General features: G+C 33.0%; 1 protein-coding gene across 1 annotated transcript; it reads right to left on the bottom strand.

Moving 5' to 3' along the window:
- Window positions 1-6: 6 nt before the first annotated feature.
- LOC108377872 (uncharacterized) lies at window positions 7-7,778 on the bottom strand (the record flags this gene model as incomplete). Its single annotated transcript, XM_017634161.1, has 5 exons — window positions 7,445-7,778; window positions 7,138-7,369; window positions 3,131-3,290; window positions 2,958-3,046; window positions 7-33 (listed from the first exon to the last, which is right to left on the bottom strand). Coding segments are annotated over exons 1-5 (700 nt in total), but the record flags the coding sequence as incomplete, so codon positions are not given.
- Window positions 7,779-16,567: the final 8,789 nt, after the last annotated feature.

Genomic DNA, 16,567 nt, shown 5'->3' with positions numbered 1-16,567 from the left:
TTATTTGAAATGAGGCAGCCATTCCAAAGGAAACTGAAAATAAACAAGTGCTTGAAGTGAAGGATATACATAACCCAGCGATCAAAACTGATGAGAGATTCACAACGGTGTCGTAAGTGTCGTATTGTTGTATGTCGTATACTTTAAAAGCTTAAACAAATATTTATAGAACTTAAAACCACAACCAACTATTTTTTAAAACTTCGAAAATTCATAATATGACTTCGATGGTACTTTGCAAACCTCCTTAATATATTTTTTAGGCGTTTAAAGTTTGCGACATACAACAATACGATACTTACGACACCGTTGTGAATACCCTATGAGTGCTTGAGGATTTTTTTTTTAATATTCACAGTATTTTTCTGGTTTGTTAATTTGTTATAAAAATATTGTTCATGTAGGGTGTACTGATCGTGCTTAGGGAATACACCTGATGTTTCAAACGCAATACAAAATTAAAAAAAAAACAAATTTTCATCGGCAAAAAATATTAAATACCAACGCGAATTTCTTAGCTGTTTCAAATATGTACTTCTTTGAACTTAAATTTCGTAGGCTGTAAAACTGCATTCCCAATTTCCAAAAATTAAGATTGAAAGTTTCGAAATTTTGATGAAAACTTTTTTAAATTTTGTATAAAGTTTTAATCATTGATTTATATGGTTTTTGCTAGATTATGAAAACCAATTTTATAAAAAACAGCGACAATTTTAATTTAAAAAACTTTAATTTTAAATAAAAAAAAAACAATCGCTCAGTTTTGCGTACAAGTAAATTGGGGTGATCAAAAATGTACGGAAAAATCCCCTTTTTGTATTTTTCTCGCTGCCACCCCCAAAACTGAAGAAAATAAGGAGACCTGTATCTATTATAACCAGTGTTGCCAGAACTTTTTGGACGAGCCGGCTAAATTGGCAAATAAAACCGGCTAAAAACGGCTAAAATGTTTCAACTAAATTTCACATGTTTTATTTAAATAAATCACGAGTAAAAAGACTATTTCTTGGAGAGAAGTTACAAATTCGAGCCCGAAAAAACTTTGCCAGGAAGAGTTTGCAATTAGGAAAAACATATGATTGTGGCTCATGGTTGGATTTTTTGTCGACGATAATTTGAATAAACAAGTTCGTTAAATTTAAAAATTTACAAACTGGAGCGATTTTAAAATGAAAAATGTAAGTTAATACTTGTTTACTTAATTAATTTAGTTAATTCCAATGATTTGAAAGGTACTTGGCAAAAAAAAACTGTATTCTTAATCGGAAAGCAATCTCAACCAGAGTCGATATAGTAAACCAGACAAAGAAATTGAAACGTATGTTGAAGAAAGTCGGACTGACAAGATATATACACGTAGATCCTGGTTTTTGCCCCTCTGAAAGAATTTTACAAATTCTATACAAACTTCTTTTGTTTGAAATGCAACCGTGGACACTAGCGTTCGTACAGAAAATTGCAAGTTTCTCTACATGAGAGAGAATTTGGGAGCATTTTTTCTTACTATTTGATATTTTGAGTGATAACTCTCGCTGGATTTTCGACGAACAAACCTATTGTCTACCCTACAAGGCCTTTTCAGACTGAACGATTCTCAATACAGTAAAATAGGAACCAATACCATAAAAAACGCTGTAAAAATTTCCCTTCAATTTTAAGGCAGTAAAACAACGACCTTAAGTTAGCATCAACCGAGGCCATATGTTGACAAGGGATGCAAAATCACAGTTACACAAAAGAACTGGTCAGATTTTTCAGAAATCCCTTCAATTTTGATGTAAAATATGATGCCAAAAGACTGCAGATATCCCATTTAGATGACCGGTCATATGACCGGCAGATGTCTCCTAGGATTCCCAGAGAGTTTTGCTTTACATAGAAATTTGTGCTCCTTTATTTTCATTTTGACTAACTTCAGTGTTGGTTCCTTTAATTCAAGTGGAAATGGGAGAAATTATACGGTCATCATGCCCACCTCCTACATAACGGTATTTTCGAAAAATGCAAACACTACAATACTTCCGTAAATCTGGATCCAAATTGCTCAAAATGAGATGTTAAGTAGAATTTTTTCATTAAATAAGAAAGTTATGAAATGTTATTCTAAACTTGAACGAAGCGGCGAAGGTTTAATGTAAAGAGTCGGCACAGGGTACCGGAAAGGAAGTATTGGGTACCGATTTATTTTTTATTTTTTGAAGTACTGAGTACGAAAACTCACCACAACACTAAGAACTTGCTTACGAACACATAAAATAACAGATTTTTGGAGGGAAATATTTTTATTTAATTTAAAAATATTTGTTTTTATCGATTCTATAGCAATTTTAGGGAAAATTGTATTTTCCTCAACTCCAAAAAGCTTCGAAGCACCGGCGGCACGGTTAAATATTAAGAGATTTCCAAATATAAAAAAATATATACGGGTCTACTTATTTTTGATATTCTTAAATTTTGGGGGATGGCTGCAAAAAAAAGTTGAACCACCCAAATATACAAAAAACATATGTATGAGCAAATCTTACAAGTGTGGAGGCACAGTTCTCTTAGAAAATGCATTGTCTTCAGTTTTGTATAAAGAAAGATTCCAACGCTAAATTGTAATTAAATTAAAATTTTAAAAAGATGCAATAAAAAAGTAAAAAGAACCACTCGTGCTCATATTTATATCCGTAGTTGCGTATGTAACGTATACGCCCCGTAGCTCCACACGCAGTCATCTAACACGTTTACTCGCACGCCTCAACTTAAAAGCCATATTATGTATTTAAAAGTAGTTAATATTAGCCCTGAAACATCGTCTGTACTTAGCTTCAATTTTTCTGTTCTTTTTTGTTTGTTCTTTTTTCTACCGAGAGAAGAGAGTGCCGCTAAAAAATCAACTCCAACTCGTGAGATTTGCTCATGTGTATTTATGTATGTGTTTGTGTAAATTGTAAAAACAAAATGTGGCTTACAAATATAGCCCAGCTGTTGAAATAGAAAACCGCTTATCGGTTGGCCGATGAAAGGTACGGCTGTTACAAACATTGCAAAAATACCAAATCTAAAAAAGAATATAAATTAAGTATTACATCTCTTCATACTTACTTATGTATACAGTGAGTAGAAATGTACAATGACAAATCACCTGAATATACGATCTTCCTCCGGTGTTGCTATCGTTATATAACTGTAGACAGCCATCAAACAAAATGTAAGTCCACCAAATAAGGCTGGAACAATCGCCTCGCAGTATGCACCGAATTCCATTGGCAGAGAGTCGAAAAAGATCGCCGAAATAAGCAAACCTTTGGAAATAAATACACATGTATGTATGTATGTACATAGGTGTGCATTTAAATTTCAATTGGCCAGTTGTTGTGAAATAAATACATATANAACAATCAATGGAAAGATGGCGGCTAAAAAGAGTAGGAACTTATGTAATATTACTACTAATACTTAAAAACAAATGTAGTGAAAAAACACCTAATTCTGAAAATTTCTAAATATTTATGTACGTATATTTCCTAAAAAAAAATAACAAAAGTAAAATACTGATGGCTTTGAACAATTGTATGTGTGTTTTATTTATAGATAGAGCAACCCTTTATTCGTTTACGCTTACTCTATATTCCTGCAACATATTTGAGGTACGTGGAAGTATAGAAATTTTTTTGAATTTGGTTAGGAACCACTGCTCTAGAGCATACTCTCAGCACGTCGCACTTAAGGCAAGCAGGAGCTAATAACATACTTACTTGATGTTGGTATGTAGGTATTCTAATTAGTAATTATGACTTTTATTTTTATTTTTATTTTTTTTTTTTTTTTTTAATAAAGATATTGATCTGGCAGGAACTACGAAAAGAAGGGGCCCGCCTAGAAAATCGCTGCGAGCCTGAAAAGTTTGGTATGGAGATCAAGATTTGGTCCCTGCGGGAAATTTATCTCACTACAAGATAATCAGGAAGAAACTAAAGATCATATTTGCTTCCATATAACGAATAAACACAATTTCTTTTTTATATAGAAGAAACCCGTAACATCATCGACCAAAAAAAACGGTAATTTTTTGCCGCTTGAAACTTGTACAAACTACATACTCAAAATCTTCCAAAAAAAAAGGTCGAAATTTTTTTAATAATGCACAAAGTTTGAAATTTGGGTTTATACGGGTTTTGTTAAAGAATGAGCTATATTTTTATAAAAAAAAATAACTAAAATTGAATAACAAAAAAAGAAATAATATCCTAAGACTTCGCAATATGTGGTGCGACCCTGTATAAATAAATTAATGTTCAGTTTGCAACAACCACACTTACGCTGAAAAGTGAGGTCTATCGAATGCTTTGCCATCACTAACAAATCCAGTTCAATAAGATAATTACTTTATAGTGTTTTTAAATCAATAAAAATAGCATGCTATAGTAGTAAATTCCTCTAGTAAATAAGCATCTTCCAACTGAAAACATTCATTCATCGGATTGCTTAGAAACTTGCACACACATACAAATATACACATACTCGTACATACATACATAGATACATATGTACTAATGTTTTTTGAAAGAAAGGTCGATTAAAACAAACGCTGATCAATTTGTTTGTATAATTAAAAACACAAAAAGAATAAGCAAATAAGCTTTAAGTTATGAAAAAAACTTGTTTGATACTCGAAAATTTACTAAACACATAACTACAAGTTACTAAAAGAACCAGTTTTCAACCGTGATTTGAAGATTTCCAATTCTGAAGATGAGTTCGCAAGTATTACATACATACATGCATGAAAAGCGGCAAAAACTACGATTATTATTAGCAGAAAAAAAAATTATGAGCAATTATTGCCTTTATTGGCGATTTAGTAATTGGATTTTTTTTATCAATAGATCAACAATATACTAGCACGACAACAAATTATTAGATATGGCCATTTATATCTTCGGTATGCTCGAATACCCATGGGCTTCGATAGTTCAAAAGGAAATAATAATAATTTTGTAAGTTAAAAAATTTTGGTATTCACAACGGTGCACAGTGGTCTGAGAGTGGCAGAAAGTCGTAAGTTTCTAAATGTTTCGAAATGTGCAACTAAATGGAGAAGATACTAGGCATGTCGTCTACCAATACGTTTTAGTAATTTTTTCTGCGAAAAATTGCAATAGCAGCATTCAAAGGAATCATATTTTTACGAAAAAATTCTAATGCACATTTTACGGCATTAACAAGGGTTGCTACATAAAAGGCTTGTTCCAGTTGCAATCACAGCCGCAGTGTTGCGCGAATTATTAAAGCATCACGTTCTGTGTGAATTTCTAGCAACGTATTTTCAGTTGGTCTGTTGCAACTGTGTTGCAAATTTTCATCAGTACGACAGTAATGCCGCTTTTACTAATCAATTTCCAATTAAAAAAATGTTGGCAATAAATGAAAACTTCAGGGGTCTTCACATCCATTTCGGCAGTTTTGGTAAGCTGCTGATTGTTACACGATAATTTTATCAACTGTGAACGTGATTGGTGTTTTTTTTTCTATATAAAAAATTAATTGTAACGAAAAATTTAATGAATTTTACTTAATCATATCGCTCATTTACTTAAAAAAAAAATCTTTTAATATTTTCTACGTAGTTTGTACTTGTAGTTTGGGTTTTTGTATGCTTAGCGTTCAAAAAGGTTTTGCAGAAAAAAAGAAAAAGGAAATCATTACTGAAGCATTTGATCGATTTGCAGAAGACCTTCGAAGGATAAAGTTTAAATTAAAATAATAAAAACGGCCTCAAGCTCAATAAAAATTGTTGAATATAATTGTTATAAGGCCATGAAAATAACAAAGACAAATAATTAAAATAATGAAGAAATGAAGATTTGGGTGTAAAGACGAAGTCGCATTTTAAAATTTGCATACAATTAAGGTATTTAACAAATTTTTATTTCAACTCTTAAATACGTTTGAAATAAACTTCACGCAATTTCAATTCCTCTATAGTTGTTACAATAAAAACAGAAAAATTAATAAGGTAAATTATTATAAATTTTTTAATAGCCACATTTTAAAATTTCTAAAAAAATACATTACAAATTGACACCTGAAGGGAATTTTATTGAGAAACGCCCTATCTCAGAATTTGGTAGAATAACGCCCTATCTCTGAATTCGGCTCAAAAAAGCCCTATCTGAACTTAAAATATGTTGAAAATAGGGCGGTTTTAACCGAGTTATGACAAAAATCGTTCTTCAATCAAATTTTGGAGATAGGGCGCTTCAACCAAATTCTGAAGATAGGGCGTTCTTGAAAAGTTTCTCTGGGATATGGTCGTTTTCGAACTGGCTGCCAAATATAGGTCGATCTTCCATTCACGAGTGTAAATAATCTCAGTCCAAAATTTTTCAAATGTTCATCTTGCCCTAGTAGTCGTTGCATTCCGGGTTGAGCGATTTTTCAGATTTCTTCACAGCTGAGCAAAATGCTACAAATACTAATTTGCCTATTAATGAGCAATTGGCATCTACCACTGTGCGATAATCATAAGTGCCGTTAGGTTGTATGTCGTCTTACTTTAAATGGTTAAATAAATATTTGGCAGGACTTGAAACCACAGCCAACTATTTTTTAACAGTGTGTAATTTATAACAAGAGTTTTATTGTACCTATACGAACGCACTATCATATATTTTTAGCAGTTTCATAAAACAATAGTACACTTACGACACCATTGCTGAATATCCCAAATATTATGTATATATGTAATTATAAAACACAAAATCACATTCAAATTAAGCATGTCTTGGGGATATGAAGGCGCAGAATTTTTAAAAAGTAAATATTTCTGACTTGTTTTCACACACAAAGCACACGCGCGCCCGACAATTAGCAAATAACAAAGGAACGGGTATTTCCAGCAAATTATACATACAAACATTGCTACTTATTCTTTGTTTCTAAATCTTAGACATTTTAGAATTTGCTAAATTTGATAAACACGAAATGCAAATTTAAATTCCAGCAGCAGGTTTTTCTATAAAAAAAAAAACAACAAACGTTTAGGGGATTTATGTTTTAAGCAACACCAGTGCAGTGATCGCATCCATATGCAATCTGAAATCTTCAAATTCACTTCACTTCACTTAAATCAAATATTGAAATACACACCGATAGGTGCACGTTTCCCGGATACATCTGCGGCTAATTTCTGCGCCTCGACTTCAGCTTTGCAGACAGTGTAATTGAAGCCCACTGAGCTAATGGTGAGCGTAGCATCCTGCGCCGTAGCGCCCAGCGTAGTATTATCAAAGCTGAATCCTTCGCATTCTATGCCCAATTCCGATTTGTCCAAAGTCGTATCGCAGACAAGTTTACTATATCCTAAATTAACGCGGCAAGCCTAAAAGATCCAGAGTGTGACTAAGTACATACATACATATCTTACATATGCACTCGGGCGAAAAAAAAGCGTTACCTTGTCAAGTGGAAAATTTTGCATTGCAACTGCATTGAAAATACTGGCCATCAAGTAGAAAAAGAAAAACGGTTCAATAACTAAGTACTTGCGGTAAACCCACAATTTTTTCAAGTAGGCAAGCGCTCCTTTTGGCTCTGCCTGCGCTGCTTCCGGTGCAGCATCGACGGAAATGCCATTTTGTTGTGACATTCCACTTGCGTTACGTGAACTTTTGCACTGATCTCACACAAATTTAATTTTGATTTTTTTGTTTTTTTTTTTTTTAGTTCTTATTTATCTATACGCATGTTCACGGGTGTACTTCTGAGCGCGGATTAAACAAAATTGAAACACTTAATGGATTTATTTCGGTTTAGTGTCTATCCACATTCGCGCGCGTTTCAAAACTAAACAGACTATACAGATTTGTAATGTTAGAACCTTTCAGTTGTGTATTTGCATTCATAATATGTATTCTTGTTATTTCGCTGAGACGACTTGTCCAACTTGTGTTGAGTGATCATCTCGCTAGCTAAGCTGATTGCCATTGCGCCTAAAGCAAATCACAATCATTCTCTGATGCTTAATTGATCATTCTTAATATATATATATATTACACAACTACAAATTTGTGCACAAATAAACAAAGCGGCATTAATTAGTACGGGGTTATCATCTTTAAAAAAAAATTACGTATGTAAACAAGGACGTATTTCTGTTTTGCACAGTTAAAAGGGATCTATCGTCAGAAAACAAAACTTAGAGAGAACGTCGGTTAAAGTTAACAATCTGATACCGATATTTTTGCCTGAAAGCCGTTAATCCAGGGTTTTAAGGTCGCTGATTTGATTTAGGAATTTGATATATTTAGTTTTTAGTTTAATTTAGTTCAGAATCGAAAATAATGTGACATACAAAATTTAAAAAAAAATATCAAGGGCTTAGATTCAAGATCCTCTATCTGCAATTTTCATGAAAACAGGCTTCTGGTGTTAGACCTCATCTGGGTCATCAACACTTAGATTTAACTTTACAATCCAATGGTAAATTCTACTGAAAAGCTATTTATAAGATTAGCAATGACATCATCGATAACAGTTAAGTCTTAGGTTAGGTGTATCTTTATATCAGAAGCTAATTTTTTTGAAAATTTCGGGGAAAGGGTATTGAATATAAGCCCGCACTTATTATACGCAGATGACTTGAGAATTTTTGCAGGAATAAGAAACTTAATAATAATCCCAACGGTTTTTACCCTCCATTCCCGCCCATCCGCACGAGGGGCGCAGTCCGCATGACGTACGGAACCAGAATTTTCAATTTTTGCGCCGAGTCACGATAGGCAGGAGTTTGTTAAGTGTCAAGATCTAAAACTGTTCAGCTACAGAACTAAATACATCAGCCGATTTTATGTCTTTATTTTAATGATTCATTTATTGAGAGAGGACAGTATCGATTTCTTAATGCTGAAAAGCGGATCTGATATATCAAACGTGCTGGAATGAGAGTTAAAATCCTGGCATAAGCAATTCAGAATTAGGTTCACAAGCTTTCAGAAATAGGGGACAAAAGTGCCTTGATACCCGGGAGGGAACATTAAGGCTAACTTCACACAGAAGAAGCGGACTTGAAATTGAGCCTGCCAGTAATTTAACTATAAAAATTGTACCAAGCATTTGCCTGCGACTGGCAAGTGTAGGAAGATTAACAAGTTTTAATCGGCTCCAATTAAATGAAACCATTTTCAAACAAATCGAAACCTTTTTCAAATTAAATGAAACCTTTTTCAGGTCCAGCGAAACCATTTTCAAATTAAATGAGACCTTTTTCAGGTAAAGCAAAACCTTTTTCAAATTAATTGAAACCTTTTTCAGATTCAATGAAACTTTATTCAAATTAAATGAAACTTCCTTTTAAGAATGTTTCATTGAAACTGAAAAAGGTTTCATTTAATTTGAAAAAGGTTTCACTTAATTTTAAAATGGTTTCATTTAAACTGAAAATGCTATTTATTGCGAATCCCAAAGGAAATTTCTTAAACATTACCCTTTGTGATGTATTATAGAGGTATGAAGAGATCCAACGTAGAAAATTAGGTGGAAGACCAAGAAGATCAAGTTTATAGATGAGCAACGATGTAGTTAGTCTTCAGGCTGATCTCAATGAACTTGCCTGTTGGAGTACTAGTTCCTGTATATCTTTAAATATTAAAAATCTTTTTCAAATCACTTACTCCAAATCTCGTGATCCTCTGCAATCGTCAAGGTAATGTCTCTAATAATTTCATTCAACCTGTGAATTAGATTAAATACCTTGGAGAAATTTTTGACTAACATTTCTCTTTCTCAAATCACTTAAGTTTTATTATCTCAAAATCCTACTCGATCTTAGGTTTTGTATGACGAAATAGTTCCAACTTTTCAGATGCGCGTTTATTCGGTCATATGCTTCTCTCATTTGGAGAACTTTTCATCAATTTGCTTTCACAAGAATTGACCCGGTGTAAAAGGTATTTCTGAAATTCGCTGTGAGATCTTTAAATTTTTCTTACCCTATTCCATTTTATAACTCCCGCCTGCTTTTAATCAACTTAAAGCCGCTTGAACGCAGAAGGTCGATACTATCGCTGTCTTTTGTTTTTAATTTAGTTCAAAGGCACATTGATTGTGAATTTCGTTTGCAACGCATTAACACAAGAAAGGCTCTTACCCTTTTTATCTTAAGATACTCAAAACCCATTTCGCATCCAATGCACCAGTTGCACGAGCGCTACGAATTTAAATTCGTTTGATTTTTCAATTTCTAAGAATCAGTTGTCTTTTTTGTTGAATTCATCTTTTTAATCTCTCATTCATTTAATAAATCAATTGAACTATTTGCGTTTTGGTCATCATTTATCTACGAACTAATTTGAATAGTTTGTATTAGCCTTAAGTAAGTTAATAGTCAGTAAGAAGTGTTACGATTATCCTTGAATATTTGCCGGATTTCCCAAAATCCTTTCGGCTCGTATCGCTGGATTGTTAGATAAACGCTCACGATAACCAAATTACAGTACAATTAACTTTATTGTACAACAAACACTTGTTGTAACACAATACCTGTTTAAGCAATAACAACAATTAACAAATACTTGTTAAGGCAATCAAAACACTTTACAAGACTTGAAAACACAACTGAACTTATAGCTTGCTGATTCGCAACTGACTTGTCTGGTAGCTTGCTGACTTGCATCTAACTTGTCCTGGTAGCTTGCTGCCTTGCAACTAACTAACTTCGCTGTAGCAGCGGAATTTTTTTTTTTAATTCGTTAAAACTTTTTAAAATTTTAATTATTTTCGAATTTTGAAAAAAAATATTTTTACACTTTTCATTACGTCTTCGACATGTATGGCATCTTAAAGTATGATATGTCTGTATTAGGGTGATTCAGAAAAAAATTTCTTTTTTTACCTCGGAACCATGTCCAAAAGTTTCGTTTAGACGCCAAAATAAGTCCCAGAAAATATGAGCCCTTAATATTAATTTATTTTATTTATTATTTTCGATTTCCCTTAACAATAACACAGGAAAAATGGTATTTTTTACTTCTGAATTTTATATAAAAAAAAAGGTGTGCAGTCATTTTTCGATAAGTCAACTCGGAACAGAATGGTGCATTCGACTTTGACCTCGAATAACTTTTGACCGAGTTGACCTATCGAAAAATGACTTCAGACCTTTTTTATAGCGCGTTCAATTCTCTACAAAAATACTTCAATACAACGTATCGGTCGTTAAATATAAAAATCAGAATTAAAAAAAAAATAATTTTTCCTGTGTTATTCTTATGGGAAATCGAAAAGTGCGTTGCGAGCATTCTTAATATTAATATTAAGGGCTCATATTTTCTGAGGCTTATTTTGGCATCTAAACGAAACTTTTGAGCATGGTTTCGTTGGTTTTTTAATCTGGATCACCCTAGTATATATGAATGCATCCATTTTTGTTGTCTTTTTTTATCCCAAGCACGGGACCGAACCCAGAATAACGTAATGTGACCACCGGTAAGGTTTGATAAGACTAAGTCAGGCACGATAAATGCAGGAATAGATTCCCCATACCAAAAAACCCCTTATAGTATGTTTTTATACAAAATTAAAGCAATTCTTTACGGCAATATAACAAATTGCTGAGAAACCTATTTGCGAGATTTGGCAAACCCTTGGTTTCTTTAAAATTTTGTTCAAAATTTCTGAATGACGATTGTGGCTCCACTTTTCTGAGTAAATATGGCAGAGAACCATCTTTTGTGTTAAATGGGTTAAATGCTTTCTTTTTCAAAGTTGATATAAATAATAAAGGTGTTTTGATTTATTTCTGGTACAAAGATATTTATTTGGAAATTTATTTATTATTATTTTTTTGTTCATATTTAATCGTTATTTATGATTTTTTTTTATTTCTTAGATCAAACTTAATCGTTATTTGGTTTAATTTTTTTATTTTTTAGATAAAAAATTATAAAAATTACGATTACAACATTAAACACAAAGTAAAAATCACCATCTAACGATTACATAACAAACAACCAAATCGTTTTGGGTGCATTCTTATTCGCAGTTTTGTGTACAATCAAAAATATGTACATACATACATTTCTCTCTGCGTAAGAAAGTTTGTTTAAGAAGGGTTCAATAATTTTTTCCGAAAATTAAGGACGTCTAGCATGGTGTCGGTTTAAGAACACCCTGTACCACTAAAAAAGTTCTAACTTTAAAAAATAAAACGTAATTGCACAAAAACAGGCTAGACACTGTTATTTGCATGCATACATTCATAAGTTCATACGTGCGTACAACCCAAGATCGATAGAATAGCACGTTTCACCATGTGTACAACCGGAAAAGAGCAAGTAGCTCCATCAGTTTAAAAATATTGCGCAATATTTTTTGAATATTGAATGAACGCAAGTGGCAACATTTGAATGATTGTACCAGTGTTCGGACTACCAAAAATCGATTCAGAACTAAATAACTGGAAAAACGTACTAAAAACCAAACTTTCGCAGTATATTTTGATATATTTATTATTGTATGAAATCATTTATTAGGAATATCGTTATTTGAATAAATATTTGATAAGTCCACTTTATGAAAAATTATGTTTTGAAATTATATTTGGATTAAGGTACTTGTTTTATTTTTAGTTTAGTTTATATTCAATGCAAGCGTAAATTTGCTCCATAAGTCCGACAATCCGGGCCGACAATCCGGTCAGGCCAAAATAATACGAAATCTTTTAGTACATATCGAATCCATCTGTTGCGTACGGAGTTTTCCTTTGCTTTAAATACGAAAAACGTAGTATTCAAGGTTTTGCCTAAGAATGTAGATAATAGAGTGTGGGAAACAGGGGCTAGCCTTCTCTTTTGCCCAAATATTTTTTTGTTATTGGATTAAATGAAAAGAGAAGGCATGCTGTTGCTCACACTCGCTAAAATTATAATATGTTGTCCCATCTTATTATCTACGTTCTTTGGTTTTGCGAAATCAAAAAATTCGCATAAAAAAATTAATGCAAAAGAGCTTGAGAACATTAGTATTTTAACCCTTTTGATTGGAATTTAGAATTGTAATCTTTATTTATTCTTTATTTATCCAAAAAAAAAGGCAGAACCGTCTAAGCTAAAATATATATATATATATACTCACAAATGCTGCAACTACAGCAAGAAGGTGAGCAAGTTGTCATAATAAGTTATCTCCGAAAGTACAATTTTTTAAGCAGCTACATTATTAAACGTGAAAGGTAAAATCGAAACGGAAAAGCTTGCAAAAGTTGTTAAAATTCTATGTAAATTTCTCTTATCAGCGCAGGGTCCGAACACTTAGTGTTCAAATATAATTACAGCCAATTCGCAATAGCTCTAATCCAGTACTCCATGAACTTATAGGTTTTTCCAAGAACTTGCAGGAAGTTATACGAAAAATTATCCCGTACTCCAAAATCTGTAAATGAGAGCGATTTTTTAAGAAGTGTGTAGTGAATGAAGCTGCAAGTTCGAGATTTTTCTTCTGGTGAAATCATGAAAAGTGTCAAGCGATCACTGGTTGACGTTTTTACAGGAAAAATGCTTTTTTTGTTCCCGTAATTTTTGTTGTAACTCACTTTTTACTCTCACTTCAGAGAGAAATTTTGCTGTATGACATTGATTTTACACGAAAAGTATTGGATCAGAGCCTATTTGTCTTTTTTGTCATATCACCGGATTTCATAACCAATATCAACGTTTCTTCATGAATATTAATACCTGGCCATTTCTATTAACAAATTAATTTTAAATAAAAAATAATTCAAAACAAAAACATTAGTAAATTATGCATTTGCCTTTTAAAATAGACCGGTGGCAGCACTGAACACCTTTGCAAACGTCATTCTTTCCAAAGATGACTTACTTTAAACCATTAGTCGAACACAAATTATCGATTTGTATCGAATATGAGTAGCATTACTTTAATGAATTATTAACCATTTCGTTTTTTTTTTTCGTTTTTAAACTAAATTATTAGTTTTTCGGCGTTTGAAATTCTTGAGGTAAACTGCTACGCTGTCCCCTTATCGCCCATTAAAATCCGCTTTCAGACGGTCTGAAAAGACTTTTGTGTCGAGCCTCTAAAACTCCACAATACATCATAACTCCCTTTTTTAAAATCATGTTTCCTTACTGAAGAATTTTACTAAATTCTTTCCATATATAAAAGTTCGTAGTGGAATTATATCATAATACCCATTATCGTATTTAAAGACAAACATTTCAAAGTATTTGATGACGACTCGATTGTGTTTTCGATAACAATATTTGACTCGATAGTCGGCAGCACATCCATAGCTTTAATCCCATGCCTGTTTCTGCACATCGCCGACTAATCCAATTTGACATTTTGGAAATGTAAATATGTTGCGCTTGTTTATTTCTACACGGCTATAGAAGTCCTTTATTTATTTGCTGTGTTATTATTTAGTAGGTTTTGTAGTGAAATTCATTTTGATCATTCAAACTGAGATTAAAGAACGCACAGGAACTAACTCACTCTAACCAAAAAACTCGAAATACTAAATTTTTTTATTTGCATGGCGAACAATGAAATTATGAATTTCTATATGATTATTTCAGTTTCCAGTAGCTATTTATGGATGGCGTTGTAGATTGAATGAACTACTTAATTCTGCTATGCAATCGTTAACCGACGATGTTGTTGCGACGCAGCAAAGGAAAGGCAGCCGCTCACAAGGAAGGCGTGGTTGGTAAGTATGTGAAAAAGGAAACGCCGCCTGAAATACCAGTGATGAATGTTTGGACTTTCGATGAGCAACGAGCCTAGCATAGTAAGAAATCAATGCAGCGTTTTGCCAGCCCTGGGCAAAGCTCTGGAAATTCTAGTGGCAACGATAAACAGTTCAATTCGCAACCAGATTACTACCATGCAAGACGAGAACAATCTCAATTGCCACCCACAACAGCAGCTATGCGATCGGTATCACAGACCCGTCGGAAACGTTATGGAATTACCGAGTTTTACGCACCAGCAACTGTAGCAGAATCAATCACACTACAATCCCTATTTTTACTCGAGAAGAAATCTGAATGTTAGTAGTAATGGTCACGGTCATACTACTGCTAGCGACAATAGCAATAGTAGCAACAGCAACTACATATAAGTCAATGTTAAACAGATAGACCGAATGAACAGCTGATAAATGTAAACAAATGAAGTTGCAATAAATAGAAATAGTTACGCCGATAATGTTTCAAATTCAACGCTGAGCTGCCGCTGTGTTGAAAAAATCGTTCAATGTTACAATGAATTAAAAAGTGTATAATTATAAAGCTAACATCTTAAAAAATATATATTTAGAGACTTAGTATTATTATAAAATTTGTTAGTTACTTCATAACATCAGTAATATAAAATATAGTAAATTTGTTTGCAACTGCCTCCTGAAAAAGCGGGGTTAAATTTAAAATAAACGGCGTAATACCATGTCCCCACCGGAGCTAACCACGTAGTTATGGCTATTGAGTTGGTTATCCCGATAACCCACTTCATTTAGCGTAGTTTCGCCATATAAAAATGACAGCACTTAACCATTTCACTGAGATGGTTAAAAGCTAACCACCTCGAAACCACGTCGAAAGTCTGATACAACCCTGTGTTTTCCCGCCATCTGTGGGTCATTAGCGTTAAAATGTAAAGAATTCGTTCCCTACTAGTGTTTGGACTCAACTAAGATCAGATTAGATTTACTCCGGTTTTTGAAAAAATTTGAAATCTACTCCTCTACTCCGCTTGACTTCAAATCTATTCCGTTTTTTTCATTCATGTTATGCCCCTCTTGGGGCCGTTTTTTGAGTGTTCACCACCGGTTTCAGTAAAAAAATTTAAAGTTAGCCAAATCTCACTGTTAAAAAGGAACTCTTTCATAGCAATGCGTCAATAAAGTAACTTCGTTATTTTTTGATGTATGGCTGTACAAATTGGCGGATGCAGAACTTTACTTAACTTGTTAAAAAATATATGTAGAATGAAATTTATATAAAGTAGAAAAGGTTTGCTTTTTAAAAAATTAAGTGTTAGATACGTTCTACTATATAGAAAATGCTAAAAATTACCTAAATATGTAACATATTATCCTTACATTGCCCCGCGTTCTTATTTTGCATGAATAGAAAATATTTTAGTCAAACAATTAATGTCAGAAACAAAAATAAAAAATTCAATCTAGTACAGAAAATTTGTTTTTTGCTCCGATTTTTGCAGTAATTTAGTCCTGAATCGATTTTTTGGAGGTCCGAACACTGTTCTTTACATTTGTACTGTTTTATAAACCTCAAACCGCAGTGTGGACAGCAATAGTTAGTGATGTGGTTAAGTTCGATTTGAGATGGTTAACTTTTTGGTGGGGACATGGTATTAAGAGCTGGATACTAAGCTTAAGCCCAACACGTAGAGTTCAGGTAGCAAAACAATTTTGCGATGGAAAAAATGGCGAATGTTGCCAACTGTTGGAGTGAGCGGAACGACTCAACTGTGCGTTTCTAAGGCAAATATCCGACGGTTAGGCAACAGCTACGTCTTATGAACGCGCGTAAATACAGAA

Source organism: Rhagoletis zephyria, unplaced genomic scaffold (genome assembly GCF_001687245.7).
Source record: "Rhagoletis zephyria isolate East Lansing unplaced genomic scaffold, Rhagoletis_zephyria_1.1 Rzeph_scaffold_12878, whole genome shotgun sequence".
NCBI lineage: Eukaryota > Metazoa > Arthropoda > Insecta > Diptera > Tephritidae > Rhagoletis > Rhagoletis zephyria.
This window is presented reverse-complemented; position numbering and strand designations above follow the sequence as displayed.